This window comes from Pogoniulus pusillus, chromosome Z (assembly GCF_015220805.1).
Source record: "Pogoniulus pusillus isolate bPogPus1 chromosome Z, bPogPus1.pri, whole genome shotgun sequence".
In the NCBI taxonomy this organism is placed as follows: Eukaryota; Metazoa; Chordata; class Aves; order Piciformes; family Lybiidae; genus Pogoniulus; species Pogoniulus pusillus.
This window is the reverse complement of record NC_087309.1, coordinates 26,991,168-27,018,390: the sequence shown is the minus strand read 5'-3', so window position 1 is coordinate 27,018,390 and position 27,223 is coordinate 26,991,168. Positions and strand designations below refer to the sequence as shown.

Here is a 27,223-nt window from a genome sequence, read left to right as displayed (position 1 = left end):
TTCCCTGAGATGACTCTTGACCCTCACAATCGAAATCCTGCATCATTTTCTGTTTTCACAACACCTACAAATGTCTACTTGTAGGATAATAGTTTTGTGCTATTTCAGTCATTGAAATATCTGCTCTGAGCTTTCACCTTTCCATCAAGCTCTTGAGACCTCAAGAGGAAGAGATACTTCAAATGGCTGTTTGCCTGCTCCTAGCTTGGGTGGGACACGTTACTTTCCTAGTGATATTCATCTCCAACCACTGACTATAGGGAAGACAGACATGAAGTGCTTAATCTGGATGCCTGATGTTCAGGAGGCTCATGCTGGGTGTCCTGGTTTGAGTTAGAACAGAACTAATTCCCTCTCTAGAGATTTTACTCTTCAGCTCGGTCTCTTCTAAGCAACTGGACTTCCTGCAGTTAACAGCATATATTTGCAGACACTGTCTGCTTCTAGCAGTGATATCACTCATTGCTTGTAGCCACTACCAAGGATTGGTGTGCAGAAAGGCTTACACTTGCTTACACTTGTCCCTGTGGAGCCCAAGGTCACTGCTAAATCTCGTGCACTAGGCTGGGGGGTTGCAAGTGAAAGTGTTGTGTGTGAGTGAAAAGGCCACACTTGCAGTGAGGAGCAGACAGAATAGGTGACCTGAAACCAACCAACGAAATACTCCGTTACATGTACATCATCCTCAGTACAAAGCTGAGAGATTATGAGGGTCAGGCTCTCTCCTTCTGTAACTGGCATCCAAGGAGAACTCTCTTCTGCTTTGATCTCAATCTATGTTTTCCTGAATAAAGTTCCTGCATCCAGCTCCCGAATCCTGTCCCTGACCACCACTGTGACCAGTCTGGACTCTGAGACAATTTAATATTCTCTTTCATGTATTTGTATATATTCTATTGTTTTCTTATCAATGTATTTTTTTTATTATTACTACCTTGTTAAAGCTGTTTTATTTTTGGTCCCAATTGATGTCTCTCTGCCTTGTTCCATTCTCTTCCGCTGTGGAAAGGGAGTGGGGAAGAGAGTATCTGTCATTTGTTTAGTGGCCAGTCCAGGCCTAAACCTTGAAACTAGGTAAGACAAACATACTCACTTTGTGACTGAGCAATCAGCCTGCCACAGGTTTCCTGATGCTTCCACATCCCTTGGTGTGACCTTCCCTAAGCAAACAAAGCTTGTAAAAAGAATCTGTTTCTCTTGAATGCTACTCTCTGGAAGAACGTTCCAGAACCAACCCAGAACAAGGTAGCAGAGGCTGCTCTCTCTGTATGTGCTAACTGCTTAAATGAAGATGCAAGTGAATGAGACCACTTCTCCTTGGTGAGGGCCTGGGTGTGGCAAGAGAGGGCCTGTTGCTCTGGCAACATTAGGAGCCAGACTGTTTCTCCCAGACAGAGTGTTGGGCATGGCCTGGTTATTTGCAGAAGATCTGATCCATCTCCAGCTGGAAACTCCAGTCTGCTTCTACCTCCCACTGCTTTACTGATACTTCCTTGAGAGCCTTGCTCAGGACATTTTGCTACTAACAGTGTCCCTGTCAAAGGGAGCAGTGCAGAGGTACAGCTTGCCAAACCTTCTCCAGTGACAGTTTGTTCACTATGGGGGAGGGAAAGGTGTTTTCAATCAATCTGAGATTATTCACAAATCAAATTGGCATGTTAGTCAAAGAAAAGTCTCTAGATTGGATTCCTAAGGGGATGTAGTTGTTGTTCACATATCTGTGAGAGTGGAGATTTCCTTCTGGTCTGTGCTCTAGCGAAAACAAAAACCCATTAGCCAAGGTGGTGGAATGCTAATTTGTCCTTACTTCAAGCAAGGATTTGATCCAAATCTCTTGACTCATAGAGCAGTTTTTCAACCACAAAGTAATAGTGTTCCCAGCTGTGAATAAGCATCTTTTTTAGAAAGCAGGACACCAAAACCCTGTTACCTCTGGGATGAAGCTGCTGTTACAGATCCCTGCTTAGCAGCAGGCAGGAGACGCAACCCCAGATGAGTGTCCTGCCCATGGAGCTGTACAACGTACAAATAGTACAGCTACTGCTTCAGCTTTGGTGTAGCTAAAGTCCTCCAGAAAATCTTTTTTATGTCCTGGAACAATGTTCATCTTTGTTCCAGGACATAAAAAAGGCCATGAATTGGGATACAGGTAGTTCGAGGGCAGAATTTGTGCACGTTTTATTCCAAGATAAGTGTTACAAGGTTCTTAGGATGACATATGAGAGTGCAGAAGAAGGTCATTAAGATCATCAAGAGGCTGAAGCACGTGGCTGGGAGATGCTGAAGTAGATGGGGGTTTGAAGCCTGAAGGAAAAAAAGGCTGAAAAGGAATACAGTCTTCTGATGCTTAAAGCAAAGTTACAGAGACCATAGAGCCAGTCTTGTCATAGATGAACAGTGAAAAGGAACGTGACACTGAGCGCTACGTGCAACCAGGAAAATCCTTATTGCAAATAGGGCAGAAAAGTCTTCCCAATGAGAGTGGTGCAGACCTCAGGAGGGGAATTGGAGTGCTGGGGGAATCTCTATACTTGAAGTTTTTCAAAACTTGATCAGATGTGGCCTGGAAGTTAATCATCTTTGGAGCAGAAGATGGGGCCAGACAGCTCTGAGTGTCCCTTTTAACTTAACATTTTCCATGACTTTGTGTTTCACTTCCTCCTGACAACATGTCACACTTCTGTGACATGTCTGGGCTGATGTTTCCGTGATCTTTGCAGAGATGTACCTTGCAAGACACTGTTGGCTGATGCACTGCTACGTTCAGGTATGGTCTCTCTTTCTGCCAAGTGGTAACAAAATTGGTAATTTACAGCCCTGCCTCCTTCCTTCACTCCAACCCCCTGCAGTTTAGTGAGAATTTGCTGCTAGGTCTTTGATAAGATGCCTTTCTCCCAGTGGACTGATGTTCCATTGAGCCCGCGTTGAACAGGACACATGAAAATGGGTATTTTATCAGATGTTAGTTGGAGCAGCTCACTGGCTTGTTCTACATAGGTTCATATTCTGTTCCTATCACCACAACATCTCAGCTTCTTCCCGTGACACATTAGACAGTGTGACTAATATCTGTTGCATACTGTTTGTTCTGCCACCTTTTCATAGAGGGAGAAGTGTGTGAAACATTAAGTTGTGCTTGCCTAATTTTATCCTGTGCATTGCTTTAACTTGTTTGGGGTTCGTTTCCATATCTCTGCAATGATTATTGTGTGTTTTGCACAGGGGCAGGGGAAAGAAAGATACTGTATACTTCAAGAAGAGGTTGTGAAGCTCTTTTAAAACTGTCAGTTATTTCTTTGGAGTGAATTCCATACTGACTTCCAGGAAAGGCCTGACTCAGAGATGAGTTTTGTTTCTTCCTATGCTTTATTTCATGCATGAAAAAGTCCATTATTACGAGGAACATTTCTCAGGACAAGTCACCACAGCAAATACTGTCCTTAGGAGAGAGATGCAATTATCCCCAAAGAGCTCAGTACAGGTTTTTGAGCTATGACCAAGCTCAACCTATGTTTGATCATGTGCTTTATGAGTCTAATCTTTGCTCTCATTCAAACTGTAGCTGAAGTTTAGCTGAAGTTTTCCTTTGTTATGACTCTCCACAGATTACCCTGAAGAACTTGACTAATCAAGAAGTGGCCACTTTTACATATGGTGAATGGCTGTCAAAGCTGAAAAATGACAGAGGAAGTCTTGAGTGTGAGATGCCAGCTGTTATAAATGATGAGCAGATGATGGAGGACACAACATACACTCTTCAGGTTAAAACCAGTGATGTCGGAGGTACAGTATAGTATATATAGTGTATATTAGTGTAATCATAAATGTCATAAAATAGTTATATAGTTTATTTTTTAGCAGTGGAAAACATCTTCTGGTTAATTTAAAATTATACTTTAAAAAATCATAATTTAGTTCTTCTGTGTTGTGTGGCACCACCATTTGGTTAGTTGCTCACCATGACAGTGTCATTCTATGGGATTCATCCTCATCTGAGTTCTGAGCACAAAACACTAAATGGAAGGCCTAGATTTGCCTGCTCTGCTTGCTCTGAAGACACCTTTACTGAAGGTATTGCCAGACCATGTTACAATGATCAGAAGCATCCCTTTTCACTTTGGCTATGGTCAAAGCTGGTTTGTCTTCAGGTCTTTGGTCAGCACTACATGCTTTGCCTGAAGAAGACAATAGTATTTCCAAGTGTTTCAAAACCATTTGTCTCCAGACCATAAAAAAACCATCACTAAATGTACAAGAGAGGTGGAATAGAGTACAAAGAAAGCTGTAGAGCTTTAAGAGCCAAAACAATGAGATTTCTATGCCACTTCCTGAGATCACTGCCTCTTTTAATGACAGCTTCTGGCAGGCTGTTGAAAAGGTGCAACAACACACAAGCTGCCTCATGCCAAAGCAGGACAACTTAGACATTACCTTACAGACACCTTGTTTGAAAGGTTGACCCTCAAAGGGGATTCTGCCACACTAATGCACATAATCACCTCACTATCTCTACCTTTTTTTTTTTTTTCCTTTTTCATTTATAAGTGGTAATTCATGCAGCTTGTGAGGTTTTATCTCAGAATATAAACATTCTCCTGGCAGAGTGTCTTCACGGTACCTCACCATTTTTTGTCTAGCCACTCTTCCTGCTGCTTCACTGAAAGGCATTAGGGAAATATGAAAGAAAAAAAATAGAAAACAAAAGAGAAAAGAGGTTTGTTTATGTATCTGGCAATCCATCTAGTAAAAGTGGTAGATCTTTCCATGACCTTTTTGTGAAATCCAGCTCTAACTCACAAAGGCAGTGGAAATAGAAATGAGAGGAGAATAGAAGATGACAGCTGCAGCGGACAGATCTGCCCTTGCTATTGAATAAAGGATGACGGGTATTAATGATGAAACATTTTATTTCATTATGAACAGTGACAACCAGTAAGAAAGAGCATTACAGGGAGGTTTCAGAGAGTCTGTTTGTTATTAAATCACCCAACACACTGACATAATGCTGAACTTTATCCTGTTTATCTAAAGAGGGTACAAGTCATGAACTATCCCCCTTTTTGATCATTATGTATTCCATGATTACTCCTCGTTGGGCCATTTCAAGGAAAATTGTGTTTTATCCCTGATAGTTACTTTAAACATATTATATTGCATCTTGCCACACTGACATTGTCTGGGCACAGCAATTCTCCACTGTGAATGGAATGAGACGTGTTTATTTCTAGGTATAGTTTTTCTCTGAAATAGCTTTCAGCTTTCGAGTGCACCACAGGCATTCAAATAAGCAAAAAAAAAAATAAAGAAAATGTAGGGTAGAATTCATCTCACCTATTTGTCATTCTCAAAAAAAAATGTGCTTGTGGTCTTAATACATTCTAGTCTAGACTGTCTCTGGCCAACTCAGCTGGAAGAGGAGTCTTAATCAGAAGTCTGGATCATAATGTGAAGGGTCTCTGCCACTCTGTCTTTACCAGATTCAGGCAGAGCCAACACAATTCAGTTTGGCTACATGGCTAAAATTAGAGAAAATGAATCCTAGAAAAAGTGTCCTGCAGCTAACTTGAAAGCAGCAGTTATTTGCTCCCCTCCATGCACACGTGTTTAACAGCAGTCCTGTTTTACTTCTTCCTCAAAGAAACCTTCAGGTTACATTTTGGCTTTACTTGGATGATTATGTAATTTACAGAGGCTGTGTCATGGGAGGGAAAGACTCCCCTCTTTCAAAGGCCAAATCCAGAGGCTCCCTCAGACAGCAGGTCTCAGCATAAACACAGATAATGGAGAAGTGATTGTTACAGCAGACACATCCCAAGTCAAATAAGCAACCTTTGCTTTAAAACCATATCTTTATTTATGATCTTAAAAGAGAAGTAGCTCATATTTTCACTTTCTTCAAGGTATGAGCCACAGATGAAGACATAATAGAGTTAGATCACCTGATGGCTCATTTTGTGGCACAAGAACGTCCTTGCTTGTTAATTTTGATTTACATAGGCTTCCTGTATTCTACATGTAGGCATCAATACATAGCAATGCAATAAAAATGGAAAAAGAGCAAACATCCTTTTTCATTTCCCAAGCATTAACAAAGCAGGAGGGTTCTAGCTCTGCTGTTAAAAGATTAATTAGTACATTGTCAGTTCAGCTACAGACTACAAATTACATAATTCAGGACAGCTGGTGTCAGTTTCTATTGCCTTATCCAGGTCATTGTTAAGTCAAAAGGAAGACATTGTTTGGCCTCAGAAGGCTGTAACTCAAGCTTGCAGTTTGTTTAAAAATTATGTAGTGCTCAACAAGAATCATAAAATGACACTTATAGTGTAAGGGGTCTCTGAAGGTTATTTTGTCATCTTCCCACGCAAAAGACTAGTCAAATCAACTAAGATTCTGCCCAGACAAGAGGTGGTGGCTCTACCACTTCCCAAGGTACCTGATCCATATCTGCACCATTTTCCTCAGAAAGTTTTCCTTTTTTTTTTTTTTTTTTTCCCCTAATTCCTAATTCTATGGCCTGTTGAGGTATGATCAGGCATTTCTGTGGTACATGACCCAGTCGTCATCATTATCACAGTCCCTCCACATGGTTAAGAGGCCCTTTCTCACCTGCTCTAGCTCATCTCCCTTGGCTTCTGCCATCATCATCTGGCCCAAGCTCCCATCCATCTTGGTAACTATTTGTTGAGACCTCCTTGGTAGCTTGACGTGACCCAGAAATTCAAACTTGTAGCATGGTTTTAAGTGTAAGCTTCTCAGGGCCGAGCAAAGGAGATAAGATCTTCCCTTAAGATGCTGGTCATGCTCTTCCTGATGTAGCCTCATATGCAGCTGGCACTGGACACTGAGAACTTGCTGTTACCTTGAATTCAGCTTCAATATGAGGGCTACTGCTATAACCTTTGTGTCTTCTTCAGTTGTCCAGCACTTACACATGCAGAGTTTGTTCCACCTCAGATGCAAAAGTTTGCATTTCTCCTTGCTGAACTTGGTGGGTTTTCTGCTTACCCAGTCCTCAAGTTTCTCAAGGTCCATTTAGATTGGAATTCTGCCATTCAGCATGTCAGTCACTCCCCCAAAAGTAATGTGATCTGGAAATCTGCCTAGGATGCACTGTCAGTGTTTCGAGTGTTGATGATGACATTCAGTGCTGCAGACCCATGAGCTACTGCACTCATTGCCAAGTTCAGGCTTGTGCAACCACAGTGCCTTCATCCCTCTATCTGCCAAATTTGCTGCAATTTCTAAATGTGCCTGACAGTTTCCTGGAATTAACAACAACAACAACAAAGAGACACAAGTAGGTGAAATGCACATTGAATCAGCAATTTCTGTTCTTTCTTTCCCATCTCCTGCTAATAGCTTGTGAGGGAAATGTCACAACGTGAGGCCATCATAAGCCTCTCCCTGCCAAGAAGGTTTTGCTGAGAACCAGTTGGCTGAGTGCTTTTTTGGAGACCTTGCATTAATTGGGAGCCTGCTCCTTGTAAGGAAGTGGATTTCAGCTTGCTTTGTTCCTCACCTCAGCAAGCTTTAGGTTTATGAAAGGTACTGCCAGATGAACTGTTTGAATCCCTGAAGCTTTTTCTTCTTTCTTAAATGATTCCCAACCAACTACTGAAAATCAGCCCGAATTGAAGACAGGCAATTTTCACGTGAACACCAAATGTTGCTTTGTCTTTTCTCTGTATGACTCTTTTCCTCCTTTTTATTATTTAGTTTCTGTTTTGTTTTGTTTCTTATTTGCTTGGGATTTATTTTCAGTCCTTCTATATGAGGACTTGTGATTTTTTCCTATTTTCTGTATTCAGATAATTACCTCAGAGAAGTAGCAGCTTCCTCAAAACGTTTTCAACTTTGTCTCTGCATTGTGTTTTGAATAGAGCTGTGTGAACTACTGTTGGTGTGGCCCAAAGTGAATTTACCATGCTTTTGTGTAATAAATGGCTTGGCAGGTGGTTAGATTTTTTCAAAGCAGGTCTATCTAATAGAGAGCAGCAGATTCTGGGTTGCTTTGTAAGACAGATTTGGGGTTGAGGATCTCATTCTCATTTTCCAAAATTTAAGGTCTTTGGTTTCCAACACAGAAGGTGGAATTAAATTCCCTTCAATCAATCTGCTTTTTCATTATAGCCTTAAAAAAAAAAATTAAAAGGCAGCCCTTTTGATCAAATTAATAATAGTGACAGGCAAAAATGTTGTAAGACTTTCAGCCAACATGTTCATAAGGTCACTGAAAATGGCGGTTTGGCCTTGAACTCTCCAAAAGTCAGGAAAATTGGCAGCGTGGCAGATGCCTGTGGCAAAATAGGGACAGCAATGAGAAGATGAAATCCAAATTCTGGTAGGAAGATCATGTTAGAAATTATTATTTTCCTAAGAAGGTGTGAGTGCTGGGTGGGTAAACTGTTGTGTGAGAAACTGTAACTTTTTTTTCCCCCTTAAACTCAACATGTACAGTATTTTGAGAAACAGGAGCACAGAGGACGACATGTGGAAGGGGAAAATGGGCCACAAGATACTGTAGAGGTTTCATTAATGATTTGCATTTTGCTTTCAAATCACTATGCCATACACTGAAATTCATTGGTTGTGCCCAAGGAAACCTGGGCATCCCTGTAGCCTCTTTCAGCCTGTTTATGCTAAGTCCTCTCTCATCAGACCCTCTTGCAATACTATGTCAAAATCTGGAGTCCTCAGCTCAGAAAAGACAGGGACCTACTAGAGGCTACAAAATTATCAGAGTGCTGGAATAGCTCCCCTCTGAGGTGCTGGAACGTGTCCAGAGAAGGGCAACAAAGCTGGTGAGGGGCTTGGAACATAAACCCTATAAGGAGAGGCTGAGGGAGCTGGGGTTGTTTAGCCTGGAGAAGAGGAGGCTCCTCAAGGGTGACCTCATTGCTGTCTACAACTACCTGAAGGGAGGTTGTAGCCAAGTGGGGGTTGGTCTCTTCTCCCAGGCAACCAGTAAAGGGTCACAGTCTCAAGTTGTGCCGGGGGAAGTATAGGCTGGATGTTAGGAGGAAGTTCTTGCCAGAGAGAGTGATTGGCATTGGAATGGGCTGCCCAGGGAGGTGGTGGAGTCGTCATCCCTGGAGGCGTTCAAGAAAAGCCTGGATGAGGCACTTAGTGCCATGGTCTAGTTGATTGGATAGGGCTGGGGGATAGGTTGGACTGGATGATCTTGGAGGTCTCTTCCAACCTAGTTGATTCTATGATTCTATGACAAGCTGTACTGTTCAGTCTGGAGAACAGAGGGCTCTGGGAAGACTTTGTTGCGGCCTTTCAATACTTAAATGAGGTTTGTAAGAAAGCTGGGGACAGACATCTTAACAGGGCCTGTTGTGGCAGGAGAAGGGATGATGGTATTAAACTAAGAGAGGAGAATTAGACTGGATTGAAGCAATAAACCCTTATGAGTAGTGCAACACTGGCACATTCCAGGTCAGGTTGGATGGGGCACTCAGCAACCTGATCTTGTTGAATATAACCCTGTCCATGGCAGCAAGGATGACTAGATGATTTTTAAAGGTCCTTCAGTTGAAGGCAGGGTGTCAGCCCTATGTGGCAGGCCAACTCATGACAATGTGCCTCTTCCTTTTCTTCCAGGAGCAGGCACTGATGCCAACGTGTTTTTGATCCTGTTTGGGGAGAATGGAGACAGTGGGACCCTGGCTCTGAAGGAATCCAACAAGTCAAACAAGTTTGAGAGGAACCAGATGGATGAATTCAACTTCTCAGACATGTTGAGTCTGGGAGATCTCTGCAAAGTGAGGATCTGGCATGACAACAAAGGTCAGAGCAGTAACTTGGGAGAGTGGGAGACGTTGGGACATTTTTACTCAAAGAAACACATCCACCCCTCCTCCTTAATGGTCACAGTGCAAGCTGAGGGCACTGTTCCCAGCTCTGCTGAAGCTGAGTAATCTCAAGGATTTTACCTGGATCCTGTGTCCCAGCTTGCCTGTCTTAACATCTCCCTTTCATGAAGGACACTGTCTCATTCCCTGCTCTTGTTCTGTCTGCTCTAATGAGTCCTCAGCTTCAGTCTGTGCTTGTAATCAGTGCTCCATCTGAGAGCTCCTCCAAACCAAAGGTATCCAGCTTGGTGGTACTGAAAGGTTGTTATAAGGTCTTGTTTGGGCCTTCTTGTCTCCAGACTGAACAACATCAACTCTCTCAACCTGTCTTTGTTCACTTTTGTGGCTTCCCTTGGGACCTACTCCAGCAGGTTCATATCTTTCTTATGTTGAGGGCCCCAGAGCTGGACATGGTACTCCAGGTGGAGAATCCAGGGACAGTATCACCTCTCTCGTCCTGAGGTTCACACTTCTCTTCATGCAACCCTGCCTTCTGGGCTCTAAGAGCACATTGCTGCTCATGTCAAGTTTTTCACCAACTGACTCTCCCAAGTCCTTCTCCTGGAGACTGCTCTCAAGCCACTCCTCTTACCTGGTCTATATTTGTGCTTGGAATTGCCCCACCCAAGATGCAGGACCTTGCACTTGGCCTAGCTGGACTTCACAAAATTGGCTTGGCCCCACCTCGCAGGCCAGTCCAAGTCCCTCTGCATGGCATCCCTTCCCTCCATCATGTCAACTGGACCACACAGTTTGGTGTCATCCACAAACTTGCTGAGGGTGCACTCAATTCCACTGACCATATTGCTGACACTGAGCCATTGACTCTACTCTCTGGCTGTGACCATCCAGTCAATTCCTTATCCACCAACAGTCCACCCATCAAATCCATACCTCTCCAACTTAGAGAGAAGGATGTTTTGGGGAACCATGTCAAAGGGCTTGCAGAGTCCAGATAAACAACATCCATTGCCCTTCCCTTTCTCACCGATATAGTTAATCCATTGTTGAAAACCCCTAAGTTAGTCAGATAAGACTTGTCCTTAGGAAAGCCGTGCTGGCTATCTTGAGTCACCTCCTGTCCTTTGTGGTTCAATGTACATCCTAGGAGTGAAGGCCAAGGCAAAAATTATGTAGAGAACCAAAGCCTTCTCCCCTTCTACTCTTACCAGCTGCCTTGATCCAGAAATTGGGAAGCCTTGGTTCTTTTGAACATTTCTATGAGTGGAATTCAGACATAAATGGGGTCATACATCAAGATGAGACTATTTATTAAAGGGAGAGAGAATGGAGCAAGCAAAACAGAGAAAGAATGAAACAAAGGGAGAGACAAAGAAAATGAGAAAGAAAGAGAAGGAAGGAAGGAAGGAAGGAAGGAAGGAAGGAAGGAAGGAAGGAAGGAAGGAAGGAAGGAAGGAAGGAAGGAAGGAAGGAAGGAAGGAAGGAAGGAAGGAAGGAAGGAAGGAAGGAAGGAAGGAAGGAAGGAAGGAAGGAAGGAAGGAAGGAAGGAAGGAAGGAAGGAAGGAAGGAAGGAAGGAAGGAAGGAAGGAAGGAAGGAAGGAAGGAAGGAAGGAAGGAAGGAAGGAAGGAGAGAGAATGGAGAAAGAGCGAGGAGGAGAGATAGTTAAAAACCTGTGGTCCCTCTCTGGTGGCGGCGAGGGGAGAGACGTCCTGGGCTGCTGCCTGCAGCCTGAGATGTCCCGGGTTAGGTGATGTTCCTCCACCACCACTGCCCCACCCCCGCAGTCCCGTAAACTGCATGGCCCAGGGATTTTGCTATGTTCCTGGTTCATTCATCGTAGCTCCTCCTTGCTCACACCCTTGCCACATTCCAGGGGTCAGCCTGCAGGACTCAGCACCGAGCAGCCTCTGTCCCTCTCCGCTTGTCCACTGTCCACCACACCCGGTGGGCAGCTGGTGTCTCAGTGGGCAGAGATGACACACCAGGCAGGCTGGTCAGAGTGGTCTTATTTTTGTTGAGAGTTCTCAGTTCTTACTGTAATCATCATGATCACCAGGCAATTTAAATGTTCAAGAGAGATTCCCACACCAGCTCATCATTCTCTCTCACCAGGCAAGGTACGTTTTCTTTAGCTTTCCTTTCATGCTTAACACATCTGTAGAAGCCCTTCTTGTTGTTCTTCACATCCCTTGCCATGTTTAGCTCCAATTGTGCCCTGGCTTTCTTGACCTCATCCCTACACAACTGGGCAGCATCCCTATGCTCTTCCCAGGTTACTTGTCCCTGCTTGAACTGCTTGTGCAGCTCCTTCTTGCCTTTTAGTTTGACCAGCAGGTCCCAGCTCAGCCATGCTGATCTCCTCCCATCCTTCCCTAATTTCTTACACCTGGGGATCAAGGCCTCTTTGGCTTTATGGAAACAAGTCAAGTTTTGTTCTGCTTCACTGTCCCTGGAGTCCTACTGACTAACTCTTTTGAAGACATGAAATTTTGTTTTCCTAAAATTCCGAGTCCTGACTATGTTCCTTCTCTGACAAATTATGTGAGGTAGTGCAGCCTGGCATAGCACAGTGACCTGTAGGAGATAGAAATTAAGATCTGTGTCTGTTTTTATTAAAATCATTACACTAGCTGGTGAGTCTACAGTGCTCTGCTGCAAGAGATTCTGACATCTTGCTGCTGGACACCATAATTGTTTCACCAACAGCAGAGCAACACTGAGTGCCATTGTCATAGCTATCTGTGTTGTAAGGCAACAAGCAGCCTCTTGTAATGAACGTATCATTCAGTCCACTGTGATGCCATTTCATCTTCATCTTCATCTAAAAGACATGGTCTTGCATTAACAGTGACTTGCTCACTAATGGCAGGCCCTTGCCACAGCCCAAAAGTGAAGCTCCCATAGGCCCATCTAGGTCAGTATTAGCAATATGGTTTGAGAAGCAGGATTTATTGAAGTCCTGGGTGAGCTACCCAGTCTGAGTGTACTGAGGCAGCTGGTTTACAGCTGGTTTTGCATTATGTGTCAGCATGGAAATATCCTGGCCATCACCTTCATGACTTCTCCAAGTTGTGGCTGATGGGGAAAGCTACATCTCATGCAATGGTAATAAAAGGTGTTGCCTTTGCATCAGTCTCCCAACAAAAGCTGGCCTCCTTATTTTAATTTTAAAAAGGCAAAATCCTGAGATGTGTTAGGAAGAGTGTGTCCAGCAGATCAAGGAAGATTCTCCTCCCCCTCTACTCTGCCTTGGTGAGACCTCATCTTGAATACTGTGTTCAGTTTTGGGCTCCCCAGTTTAAGAGGGACAGGGATCTGCTGGAGAGAGTCCAGTGGAGGGCTACGAGGATGATTGGGGGACTGGAGGGCATGGCTTATGAGGAGAGGCTGAGGGACCTGGGACTTTTTAGTCTGGAGAAGAGAAGACTTAGAAGGGATTTGATAAATGTTTATAAGTATCTGAAGGTTGGCCAGGAGTGGGGGACAGGCTCTGCTCACTTGCTCCCTGTGATAGGACAAGGAGCAATGGATGTAAATTGCAGCAAAAGAGGTTCTGCCTCAACACAAGGGGGAACTTCTTTACTGTAAGGGTCATAGAGCACTGGAACAGGCTTCCCAGAGAGGTTGTGGAGTCTCCTTCTCTGGAGACTTTCAAGGCCTGTCTGGATGTGTCCCTCTGTGATCTGTGTTAGATAGTATTGTCCTGCTCTGGCAGCGGGGTTGGACTTGATGATCTCCTTGTGTCCCTTCCAACCCCTAACATCCTGTGAAAAGAAAAAAGTGAAATATGTGAAACACAGCTTTCCACCTAACATGACTGTTTACTCCAGTTACTGCAAGTTTTAGGCTTGCATTTATCTCTTCCACAATAATAGGAAATTTTAGTTGATTAACCTATGTGACTTCGTGTTATAGAACCATTGCTAGGTGCAGTAAGAGCTGTTTTTAGCTCATTTTAGTTGCCAAAACACTTTTTTTTTTTAATCTGCATTTTAGATGCAGAAATTGAAAGGCTGTCAAATACTCACTAAAGCTTTAGCTAAGTGAACGTGTCTGTGCAGTTATGAGTGGTTCAGATGACCTTCCGGAGCAAGACTTAGTCGTGGAGGGGATTTCTCTATTCTTCCTCTTAGGGGGAGGTGAGAAATTAATTTGAGGTGGCATTAATTTTTTATAAAATTATTTATTAAAATTAATATTTACAAATTTGTACCACCCCCAACCACTATGAAATCAAGTTTGATGTGCAAGATTATGAAAACAGCTTGGGATATATTTACAGGGATTGATTATTAAATAGAAATATCAAATTATCAACAGCTATAGACAGAGAGAAAGATTCCCTTAGGCTTAATGCCTCTTAACAACTATACTGTTTGCCCAGCAAGGGCTGAAACTGTGTCTGCTCTTAAGAAAGAGGTAACTTATTTTACAAAAGAATTAAAGCTTGCTTAGATGTGTTGCTCTTAAGTATTAATCATTAATCACCCTCCCGGGATTGTGTCACAGCGTGTGCCCAGTGTTCAGGTCTTGGTGAAGCTGGAGTCTGTCCCGGCTTGCAGGAGAATGATAAATGTTCCCAGTCTCTGGGGTAAACAGGATTTCTCTGACCTTCTCTCCTGATGTGGTCTCTGCCTTAGTGCTGCTGCTTCTGGATGCTGTGCGTGTCCAGGGATGATCAGCTGGCAGGATTTCCAGGTGCAGGAGGAGGATTTGTCCGTGCAGCTTCTAACATGGTCTCACAGCTAGCAGGTTGTGTTTGCAGGTTTGCAGACAGTCTGAAGGTCTGCTGGGCCTAGAATTTTCCAGGCTTACAGGACAACTGGCAAGCAGGGTCTATGCCGTACTGCAGGGAGACTTGAGCTCCGTAGATAAATGCAGGATAGCAAGCCAGTATGCATGGCTGCTCTAGGCTTAGGCAGGGGGCTCTCAGCTCCCCGTATATGTATGAAGTGCAGGCGTGCATGCGCTGTGCTTCTCAAAGGGTTCACAGACAGCTTAACTGTGCCTTGAGATCAATGCAAGAGGGCTGAGCCTCAGTAATGTTTGCAAGTGAGTAAGTAAGGGCCTGACTCTGTGTCTAGGCCATGCAAGCAGGTCAGGGCAGCTATGTGGATCAGAGAGCTGAGCTTGGTCCTCTGAGTCTGGACGCTTCGAATGCTCTGAATGCTCTGAACTTCTGAACACGTGGTGCTCCTTTGCACCCCTCTTTATAGACTCTGAGTCGAGATTCGTGGCTCATTTGGCCATCCAAAGTGACCAATCAGGCTGGCAGTAAGCCAAACCTTACCTTAATAGGCAGTAGATGTTTGCCTGGACCCTCCCAATTAGGGGATCACCTGGGCGGACCCCAGGGGTACATGGACTGGGCTTGTGTGTGTTACACAACCTGTTTACTGCCATGGATCCTGGCAGAAAAACATGTCCAGGCACGTAGAGGCATAGAGAAGCCTCAGTTTTGGGGCTGCTGCCCCTCCACCACAGATTTGCAGATTCATCTTCAAGTGTATGTCCAGCTAAAATATCCTAAACCATCTCATTTTCCTCAAGAGACATTGTGGTTCTCTGATGACTGGTCACACTAACAGGATGAAATATACTCACCAGAACAGAGCTGAATCTCAGGGAGGTAGAATAAAGAGAACTGGATCAGACTGATGATCTGCAGAACACAGAACATCTTCCCAACAACATCTGAATGTTCAAGAATGAGTAGGAACTGAGTGAGTCTATGTAAGCTGGTGAAAGGCCTGGAACACAAACCCTATGAGGAGAGGCTGAGGGAGCTGGGGTGGTTTAGCCTGGAGAAGAGGAGGCTCCTCAAGGGTGACCTCATTGCTGTCTACAACTACCTGAAGGGAGGCTGTAGACAGGTGGGGGTGGCCTCTTCTCCCAGACAACCAGCAACAGAACAAGGGGACACAGTCTCAAGTTGTGCCAGGAGAGGTATAGGCTGGATGTTAGGAGGAAGTTCTTGCCAGAGAGAGTGATTGGCATTGGAATGGGCTGCCCAGGGAGGTGATGGAGTCACTGTCCCTGGAGGCGTTCAAGAAAAGCCTGGATGAGGCACTTAGTGCCATGGTCTAGTTGATTGGACAGGTCTGGGTGCTAGGTTGGACTGGATGATCTTGGAGGTCTCTTCCAACCTAGTTGATTCTATTACTATATGATTCTATTCTATGATTCTAATTCTTCCCAAGTTCTCTTAATTTTCCTATATGTAGTCCAGGACTACTCCTGAACTGGATCTAATTTCAGTGAATTTTCTAGTTCAAGAGCTTGTCCAGACTCTCCAGGAGACAGCCCCTGTGGCATTCCATGTCAAAGAGTCCCATGGGCTTGCCTGCCTGCTGTGTGACTGTGATGGTTTGAGTGTTACCCACCCTCCCACACTTTGGAAATCACCCAGACTACACTCAGCCAGCTCTGGAAATTGAATGAAACTTTTATATTTACAGCTTAGCACAGTACACAAGCAGATATTTACAGTATATACATTTATATACAGAAATACACAAGGTAAAAGGTAATTCAGAAACACAAGACCCTCCCAGAAACCTGAGTCCCCAAGAGGGGCTCCCAACCGCCCTTCCACCTTCTCCCACTTCTCTCTACTTACCCCAGACATTGCTTTGTGCCCAAGGAAGAACTGAGAGTCAGCCAGAGGGGTTTAAGAAGCAGGTGGATTAATCAGATTAGGTTAGAGAGAGAAAAAAGGCAGCTCAAAGCCTGGACAGAGAGCGGCTCCCTTATCTATGTTTGGATTCTTGCTCTTATATGTCTCAGCAAGCCTATGAGTGAAGTAGACATCACCACTGTTTCCCTTTCGCAGCCTGTAATCTAGTTCTTCTCACCAAAACATTCAATCTAGCTTCAAACTGAGTGACAAGCAAATGCTGTCAGTTTAGGTGAGTTTGCTACATTCTTCTTGCACAAATGATCATGGATCTTCTCTGTGCCACTGACACTGTTGTTGGTAGAGGTTGAGGAGTCACCATACTGGAGTTGAACTGTGGTAATCACTTCCTGCATGCTCCTGACTGATGGCAAAGACAAGTAACAGAGTTCAGCCTTAGGCCAAGCAGCAAATGGGCTCTGTTAGTTTACATTTTGGTATGGGCAAAGTATGTACCAAGGTAGTCACCACAAGTCAGCTAAGTAGTAAACCATGTGTGCAGAGCCTGAAAAAATACATCTATGTATAAAAACACATATTACCACCTTACATGCTCTTTCCTTATTTCCTTCATATCAGTGGTTTCCATTTATGAGTAATAGTTAATAGGGCTTTTACCAGACCTAATTAGTTGCAGGACTGAGCCTTCTACAAACAACATGCTCAGGTTTTGCTCAGTAAAAATCTACTTGGTTTTCCCCCAAGAAAGGACAACTGTAGTTTAAATCATAACATATGCTGTATTCATTGTTCTTGCATTAGTCATGTGAAAGGCATACCCTTGCTAACACTTCACACAATGCAGCATGACAGTTTGTTGGGTGGGTAGAGTATTTATTACTGCTGAGATCCCAGGCTATAGCTATCCTTTGCATATGTGCTTGCCTTCTCTGTGTAATGGCTGTGCCACTGGCTAGAAATCCCTGGCACTAATTTTTTGTAAAGGAGCAGTGAGGTCAGGGGTTGAAAGTTGTGCACAGTTTTTGTCAGATGCTTGGGGGGATAAAAGCATAAAAATGTGCTTGTATTTACATTACTTTGAGGCATCAGATAGGGATCATTCTTTCCTTAGGGTTTGGGTTTGTGTGTGTGTGTTTATTTTCATGTTTTGGGCTAAACAATCTCCCTGCAAATGATCTGTGGAAGACTCAATCTCTCACCAGCCTGACCCTTTGCTCCTTGCATGCTGACTACCTGGAACACAGTTGATGCTTTTTTAACTAGTTTTCTTAACAATCAGTCTTAATGACATCAGCCTGTTTGGAGACGCCTTAAGTGTCTTGAACAGCTATAGGCTAGTTAGGAGTGCCACTAACCATCAGAGAGCTTTTTATTTCTGACTTCACCCAGTCTCTAGGTTTCAGAGTAAGATATACTTAAATAGTTCAGCCAAAGTGGCTACTTTGACATGAATTGCAGTTCAGCATCCATCCCCATCAGTGAAGCTTTCCTGTAGTGGCTTTACTCCCAGCTCACATCCTGAATTTGTTTATCCTTTCACTGGAACATGACTGCAGAGGGGTGTTTAGAGTTAAAGAGACAGTAATTGCAACAGCAAAGACTGTCAGAAGGTCTTTAAACTGCAAGAACTGTGTTTGCCTACTCTGGAAAAGCATGTCAGTTTTATAGTCCCACTATAATGGTTTTAAATGCCATTTTCCCTACAAAAACTGCTGAATGGCACCTGTATGAGATAGAAAGGAGGAGCTATGTTCCCACCTAATTCCTTTGACTTCACTAAAATTGATTAGTGAGAAAATCAGTCCTCATTGAAAAAGAGGCAATTTGGAGACTTCACAACTGCAATTTCAAGGAACTTGTTCCTGACTCTTTTTTTAGATGTTTAAAGCTCACCAGTGAGAGTCTGGTAGCAAAGAACTGCTGTGAATGTAATTTAGTTTTGAGTTTTGCTGCGTGTCTTATTGCCTTGCCCCTGTTTACTTTAAGATAGTGATGTTCAGCCTAATATATTTGGACTCCCTGAGCAAATTTAATCATTTCCAGACTCCCCATCTCCTGATTTCAGATAGGCACTGTGTATTTTCTCATATCTCAGTTAATTTACTTCTACATTTATGCAAGATCAGTATCTCCAGGTCTTTAGAAATGTTGGGTTTCTAAATATAGGGTTCCATTTTTTCTCTGGTTTAAAGACTAAATCACCATTCTGGAAGAATGACTTAAAGTTTCTCAGTATCTCAGTAATGGAATTATTTAGCTAGGAAAAGCTTTTCTTTCTTTTTATTTTTTTTTCTCCACACAAGGAGATATGGGAAATCTGGATTTAGACCCCTCATCTGCCTGAGTAGATTTGAGTTGAGATGATAAGAAGTCTTTGTAAAGTCATTAATTTCACATTCTTGATTATCTCAGTTGCCATCAGCCAAGGGGAGCCAGGAAGAGTCTAATCATGGATGAAGCAGACTATGTCATTACAGCAGCAAAGACAGAAGTAAACATCAAGGTTATGGAGCCCAGCTTCTTCTTTGCCTCAATAGGGCCTTTCTCTCAGTTACACCAACTGTCATGACATTGTCCAGTTGAGTTTTAAATAGCCTAAATGCACCAGTGACTCTTTTTGGTGGTTCTTTGACAGGAAGAAATACAACCATTTCTTAATCTGGACTCACCTAATAAAAGATTAGTTTTCCCTTTTCTTTCTGGGAAGGTACTACAATATCTTGTATTAGATCTTAAGTTGTGTAGGTCTTAAACTCACAGCATGTGGCTTTCCAGAGATATTCTCCTGCAGTCCATGGACATGTTAGGAAGAAGTTCTTGACAGAGAGAGTGATTTGCCATTGGAATGGGCTGTCCAAGGAGGTGGTGGAGTTGCCATCCCTGGAGGTGTTCAAAAAAAGACTGGATGAGGCACTTAGTGCCACGGTTTAGTTGATTGGCTAGACCTGTCCTGGCGCAACTTGAGACTGTGTCCTCTTATTCTATTGCTGGTTGCCTGGGAGAAGAGACCAGCCCCCACCTGGCTACAACCTCCCTTCAGGTAGTTGTAGACAGCAGAAGATGTCTTTGCTAGGTATGTAGCGAGAGATAAGCCTGTTATATCAGCAGGAATTTTAGGCTTATATACAGCCAAAACCACCAAAAATGCAAAAAAAAAAATACCTACTTTGAGAGAAGATGAAGATTTCAGTGTTAAACTTGCACAGTCATTCATTTCCTCTCAATCTCTTGTAACTGCAGAACCCTTCACTTCAGAGTGGAAAGAGTCCAAAAGGTCAGATATAGCTGTGGAATTGTTAGTTCTGTTAAAGGTTGTCTTCTCTGCAAGCTTTCTTTGCTCCTTTTGGGACAAATTATCCTTCACCTTTGCTAAAGGTTTTTTTGCACCAAGTATGCCTCAAATGAAATACAAAAGGTGCTTAAGTCATAAGAATATAATCTGAGAAGCTGCTATATCTTCTTCCTGAGTTTTGGTGTTTTTTTTTCATAGAAATAGTTCATCTCAAAGATGGGGGTGGATTTTTGTCTGATAGTAATTTATGAGCAGTTTTGGTGTGAGCCAAATCCTGGTCTGAACAAGTTGAATAGACTATGGAGGAGGGAGAGCAGGAGACCTATTTTCTATAAGTGTCCTAGGTGCTAATCTCTTCCTTTGTCAAAGGTTGTGAGAGGTTTTGCATTTCCTGTCTTCTTTGATGAGAAATGTGGTGATGTGAACTAACATTGATCCTAAAGGAGAGATGTACAAAATAAATCTGTTTTTGTTCTGCCACTGTCTTGCTGAATGACCTTGCGTAAATCACATCCCTGTACTTCATTTTCAATTATGTAAATTAGGGACAAAAATTATTCACCTTCTTAAAGTGTTTTGAGATGTACTGGTGCAAAGCTAGACGCTATGATTTTAATGCCTCACAATTAACACTCCTGGCAATCTGACACCACTATCAAAACTCCCACCATTTTCATAGAATTACAGAATGTAATAGGTTGGAAGGTACCCTCAGAAATCACCCTAGCCACACACACTCACTCACACACCCTGCGGTGAGCATATGCATGCTTAACTAGATCAGATTGCTCAGGGCCCCACCAAGTTTCACCTTGAATGTCTCCAGGGATGAGGCCTCCGCCACTTCTCTGGGCAACCTCTTCCAATTCTTCACTACACTCATTGTAAAGAACTTCCTCCTGAAGTCTAGCTTAAATCTACCCCGCTCCCCTTTAAACCATTGCCTGTTGTCCTGCCACAACAAGCCCTCCTTAATTGTCCTTCCCCAGCCTTCAGATTCTGTACTGCAATTATAAGGTCTCCTTGGGAGCCTTCTCTTCTCCAGGCTGAACAGTCCCAGCTCTCTCAGTTGTCCTCATAGGAGAGATGTTCCAGCCCACTGATAGCTTTTGTGCCGCTCCTCTGAACCCATTCCAGCATGTCCATGACTTTCTTGTGTTGAGGGCCCATGAGCCGGACACAGGTGGAATTTCATCAATGCAGAGAAGAAGGAGCAGAATCACCTCTCTCAACCTGCTGCCCATGCTTCTTTTGACGTAGACCAGGATGTGATTTGTCTTCTGGGCTGCAAGTGCACTTTGTTGGCTTATGTCTAGCTTCTCAACCACTGGTATCCCCAAGGCCTTTTCTGCAGGACTGCTCCCAGTCTCATCATCCCCCAGGCTACATTGGTACAGAGGATTGCCCCAACCTGGATGCAGGATCTTACGCTTTGCCTTATTCAGCTTCATGAACTCACCTGAGGCCACTTCAACAGCCTGTCTAGGTGCCTCTGGATGGCATCCCGTCCCTCTGACATATCAGCTGCACCAGTCAGCTAAGTGCAATCTGCAGGCTTGCTGAGGGCCCACTCAGTCTTACTGTCTGTATCATTGATGAAGGCACTGATCAGCACTTGTCCCAGTACAGAGCCCTGAAGAACAGCACTTGTCAACCATCTCCATCTGGACACCAAGCCATTGACCACTGCCTTTTGGATGTGACCATTCATCTGATTTCTCATCCACCAAACAGTCCACCCATCAAATCCATATCTGTCCGGTTTAGAGAGATGGATGTTGTGTGTCAACAGCCTTACAGAAGTCCAGATAGATGACATCTATTGTTCTTCCCTTATCCACTGATTGGTCAAGTGGGAATTGCTCTTGGTGAAGCCATGTTGGCTGTCTCAAATCACTTCCCTGTCCTCTTTGTGCTCCAGCATACCTTCTAGGATGATCTGTTCCATGATTTCCCAAGCACAGAGGTGAGGCTTCACTAACTTGAAGTCCTCCTTTTTACTTTTATTAAAAGTGGAAAAACCTTTCCCTTCTTCCAGTCACCAGGGACATCACCTGGCTGCCATGACATTTCGAATACTGCAGAGAGTGTCTTGGCAACTACATCAGTCAATTCCCTCCACACTCTGGGATGCATCTCATCAGATCCCATAGACTTATGTATGTTCAGATTCCTCAGGTGGTCCCAGATGTGATCTTCTCTTCCAATGGGAGAGATTTTACCCTTGTGGTCTGCCAGCTCAGGAGGTGTGAGGAATAAGGTTCCCAGTGAAGACCCAGACTCCTTGTCTATTAACACCAGCTCTCAATTTCTGCTCATTAGAGGATGTTTGCTTGCTTTGATGATTTATGGACCTGTAGAAGCCCTTCTTATTTTTCTTTACATGCTTTGCCAAGTTCAGCTCCAGTCATGCCTTGGCTTTCATGACCTTATCTCTACACAATCAAACAGTGTCTCAATACTCCTTCCAGGTTACCTGTCCCTGCTCAAACTACCTGTGCAGTTCCATCTTGCCTTTTGGTCTGACCAACAAGTCTCAATTCAGCCATGATGGTCTCCTTCATTCCTTGCCTAATTTCTTACAGCTGGGAATGCAGAGCTCTTCCACTCTGTGGAAAAGTGTCCTTAAAGACCTGTTCTGCTCCCTTATCACTGAGGAACATTTCCCAGGGACTCCTGTTGACTAACTCCTTGAAGAGCTAGAAGTTTGCTTTCCTAAATTCAGAGTCTTGACTACACTCCTTGGCTATCTCACATCCCTTAGGACTGCAAATTCCACCAGCATGTGACAACTGCAGCCCAAGCTGTCACCAATCTTGACATCACTGATAAGCTTGCCTGCATTAGTGATCATCAAATCAAGTGTTGAATCCGCTCCTCTAGGACTGTCTATTACCTGGCTTAAGAAGTCATCATCAAGGCACTCCAGGGGTCTTCTGGACTGTGTACAGTTTTCTATGCTACTTTCCCTGTAGATGTCAGGGTAGGCAAAGTCTCCTGGTAGGCCTGTGGATGTGATACTTGCAGTAGCTGGGGCAAGAAGGCTTCATCAGTGGGCTCCTCTTGATCAAGTGGCCTGTAGTAGATGATGACCACGAGGTTCCCTTTGTTGAGTTTTTCTGTAATTCTTACCCACAAGCTTTCTATCTGCTCACAGCAGTTCCTCAGGGACATCTTTTCACACTCTTTCCATTTCTTGACATAGAAGGCAATCATGCTGCATGTCTTCCTGTAGAGGCACTTCAGATGGACTGTTGTCTGCATCACTTTCTTAGTGGAGTGCCCTTTGATTCCCTTGAGGTATTTCACCTAAGTTTTGTCTTTAACTTCACTGCCTCAAAAGCCTCCAATTCACCTCCACTGGATTTTGACTGTGTTGCAGTGTCCCCAGCACACATCTTGGCACAGGAGCTATACTAGCACCACTTCCCTCTAACCATTGTGAATCAATTCACTGCTTGTTAGAGACAGGCTTGATTTCTTTCCCCTCCCCTTCACATTTAGTTTAAGACTCTATCAGTGAGCCTTGCAAGTTCCTAGACAAAGATTCTCCTTCCCCTTTGACAAAGGTGACTCTCATCTGCCACCAGAATACCTGGTGCCCTGTAGGCTAACCCATTGTCTAAGAATCCAAAATTGACACCAGGCACCAGACATGTATTGATGGATTGGATTTGCCTGTGTGAAAAGACCAAAACCAAAAATTCAGTTAGGGAGCTAAGCAGTGCTAGTTTACGGTTGCAAATGGCTGGGCAGCAGCAGTTCTTTACTGGCCCCTGAGCAGCCGATGTCTCAAGCAGGATCTTTGTTCTACTCCTGTGGGAACATAAGCACCATTAATGACAACTATTATCCTTGATCAAGCAGCAGCTGCTTTCAAAATCAAACTGAAGAAGACCTGCTACAGATAAACAAGAGATAGAGAAGGAAACCAACAAATATGGCTGCAAATAGTTGAGAAAGTTTAACTTTCATGGACAGATGTGCATTCAAGCATGGATGTGGTTTTGCCAGCAACACCTGGATCTCACCATCTCTCACTTCATAACATATATTTGATATTCACTAAGGCAAGGTCAGAAACCAGGTACCTGGTGAATGGTGAACTCAACAGACTCAGTTCATTCTCTCTTTTTTCTCCAACTCCCCCACATATTTGCATGTGTTAGATTGTTTCATGCATGCTGGGGAAAGTGGTGGCTGTTCCCAAGAGGTGCAAAGGAAACTTCTGATACTGTAAGCTGAAGTTTTTGTTAAATGGAGCAGAAATGTCATTGTCTGTGTCACAACTGCTAGTTCTAATATCAGACTCAAATGCGCTAACCACTCCAGAAATACAGGACAAGGAGCCTAAAATCCAGCCTATCTGATCAAAGACAGGAAAGCATCACCTGGGAAAAAGGCAAGATGGTCCTGTGAAGACATTGCACATATACACAATGCAGGGCATCACCTGATTGGCAGGCTGGACTCTTTTAGAAAGGAGAACAAACGGAACAAATAACAGCTCTCTTGGATAAGGCTGCTTGGGGAAGGCTTTATTTCCCTGCATGAGACTAAATTATACAACTGCCAGCATCAAGCAGGCAAAGTGATTCCATTTGCCCCAGAGCTCTTCTCCTCCTCTAATTACATTTGAGCTGTTTTGCTTGCTATTGAAAATGTCCTTTCCAGCTGCAGACCATTAAGGAGCATGCATGGCACAGTCACGTGTTTTATTAGGGCAGGTTTGCTGTTGGGGATTTTGATGGCAGCTGAGCAGGTCTGGAGTGAAGCACCTTTTGTTACCAACATTGAAGACTCATTATGGTGATAGAAGACCTTCTACAAAGGCACAGTGGTGGCCAAAATATTTTAAAGACCAAGACCTGCATAATCAGGCAGGAATGGCTCAGATATGTGCTAATTATTTCTTTCTGCCCCAAAACAGTAAGGCAGGGTCACTGCAGAATATCCCACATTGTTCTCCAAGGCGTTTGTGCAGTAGATTTGTTCCTCAGCCCTTGTTCCCCTCATACTGATGGTTGTGGTGCCAAAGGACACAAACAGGTCTGCTCTGGCTATTCTGCAAGCATCAGAAGTTACAGTATCTCAGTATCACAGTATCATCAGGGTTGGAAGAGACCTCACAGAGCATCAAGTCCAACCCTTTACCACAGAGCTCAAGGCTAGACCATGGCACCAAGTGCCACATCCAACCTTGCCTTGAACTGCCCCAGGCATGGCTACTCCACCACCTTCCCAGGCAGCCCATTCCAGTGTCCAATGACTCTCTCAGTGAAGAGCTTTCTCCTCACCTCGAGCCTAAATCTCCCCTGGTGCAGCCTGAGGCTGTGTCCTCTTGTTCTGTACTGGCCACCTGAGAGAAGAGAGCAACCTCCTCCTGGCCACAACCACCCCTCAGGTAGTTGTAGACAACAATAAGGTCACCCCTGAGCCTCCTCTTCTCCAGGCTAAACCACCCCAGCTCCCTCAGCCTCTCCTCATAGGGCTTGTGTTCAAGGCCTCTCCCCAGCCTCGTCGCCCTTCTCTGGACACGCTCAAGCATCTCAATGTCCCTCCTAAACTGGGGGCCCCAGAACTGAACACAGTACTCAAGGTGAGGTCTAACCAGTGCAGAGTACAGGGGCAGAATGACCCCCTGCTCCTGCTGACCACACCATTCCTGATGCAGGCCAGGATGCCACTGGCTCTCTTGGCCACCTGGGCACACTGCTGGCTCATGTTCAGGTGGGTATCAATCAGCACCCCCAGATCCCTCTCTGTCTGGCTGCTCTCCAGCCACTCCGACCCCAGCCTGTATCTCTGTATGGGGTTGTTGTAGCCAAAGTGCAGTACCCTGCACTTGGAGCTATTGAACCCCATCCCATTGGACTCTGCCCATCTGTCCAGGCGGTCAAGGTCCTGCTGCAGAGTCCTTCTGCCCTCCAACCCAGCCACATCTGCCCCCAGCTTGGTGTCATCTGCAAACTTGCTGATGACTGACTCCATGCCCTCATCCAGATCATCTATGAAGATGTTAAAGAGGATGGGGCCCAGCACTGATCCCTGAGGGACACCACTAGTGACAGCCGCCAGCTGGATGTGGCACCATTCACCAGCACTCTCTGGGCTCATCCCTCCAGCCAGTTCCTAACCCAGCACAGAGTGTTACCATGCAAGCCATGGGCTGACAGCTTAGCCAGCAGTTTGCTGTGGGGGACAGTGTCAAAGGCCTTGCTGAAGTCCAGATAGACCACATCCACAGGCCTCCCCACATCCACCAAGCGGGTCACCTGATCATAGAAGGAGATCAGGTTAGAAAGGCAGGATCTGCCCTGCCTAAACCCATGCTGGCTGGACCTGAGCCCTTTGCCATCCCTCAGGTGCGCAGTATTTGCCCCCAAGATAACCTGCTCCATCATTTTCCCTGGCACTGAGGTCAGGCTGACAGGTCTGTAGTTCCCAGGTTCCTCCATCCGACCCTTCTTGTGGATGGGGACCACGTTGGCTACTTTCCAGTCTCCTGGGACCTCTCCGGTGAGCCAGGACTGCTGGAAAATGATGGAGAGTGGTTTGGCCAGCTCAGCTGCCAGCTCTCTCAGCACCCTGGGAGAGAGAGTTGAGTGATGGAGGAGCTGTGGCTTTCACAGTGGATCAGGATCCACCATTCAACAGTATTCAAAGGAAAGACTGGATCAGCCATTGCTGCAGAGATCTTCCAATTTCTCCAGCATGGCCAGACTATGGGAGCAGTGCACAGAACCTAGGAAACATCTTGCACCCTGCTACATCCACAGCACTTTTCTCTCCCTCATTATCCCACGGATGTCCACTCCATAAAACATCTTGTGCTAAGGGTTTGGTGCCTTTGGTGTTACAATCATATGGGACAGAGTTTCCTCTCCTTCTGTTTTTTAGCTGCTGTAATGTCTCTGGGCCCATTGCTCTGCCAAAACCACACAGAAACCAGAGTTTCATCACCTGAAAACTGGTTCTGTAAACATGGTTTCTTTCCTTCCACTGATGTTTTCCCCAGCACACAGATCCAGACCAGTGGATCTCTTGCATTTAGACTCCGAGCATTACTAAACTTTGCATTTTTCCCAGGTCAATTCAACAATAAATTAAATGTTGCATTTTCCTGATCTGAAGCATTAGAAAAGCAATACCTTGTCTGGTTAAACAAAACTTTTTTTTCAGTCCTGAACCAACCCTTCCATTTCCATACCAGCTTTTAAACAGAGTTTAATGCTGTGGCAATGAAACATTTGATGCTCATATTTTCTGGCACCAGAGCACATGGACAGGGTGGGGAAATGTGCTGTTCTGGACATAGCCAGTAAAACATTCACTTGGGGTGAATTGTTTCTCTTGAGAAATGAAAGGCAATATATGATATTTCTACAGCTTCCAGTGTTACGGAGGGGGTTTCTCTGTGCCTCCCTTATTAGGGGGAGGTGAGAAATCAATTTGAGGAGGTACTAATTTTT

The 27,223-nt window shown here is 44.4% G+C and overlaps 1 protein-coding gene across 1 annotated transcript in view; it reads left to right on the top strand.

The window, feature by feature from the left end:
- LOXHD1 (lipoxygenase homology PLAT domains 1) overlaps positions 1-27,223 on the top strand; it is a 188,098-nt gene that overhangs the window by 148,217 nt on the left and 12,658 nt on the right. The window contains exons 35-36 of the mRNA XM_064176315.1: positions 3,606-3,783; positions 9,610-9,795. Of these exons, the coding sequence (XP_064032385.1) occupies positions 3,606-3,783; positions 9,610-9,795 (364 nt within the window). The remainder of the gene's footprint in view (positions 1-3,605; positions 3,784-9,609; positions 9,796-27,223) is intronic.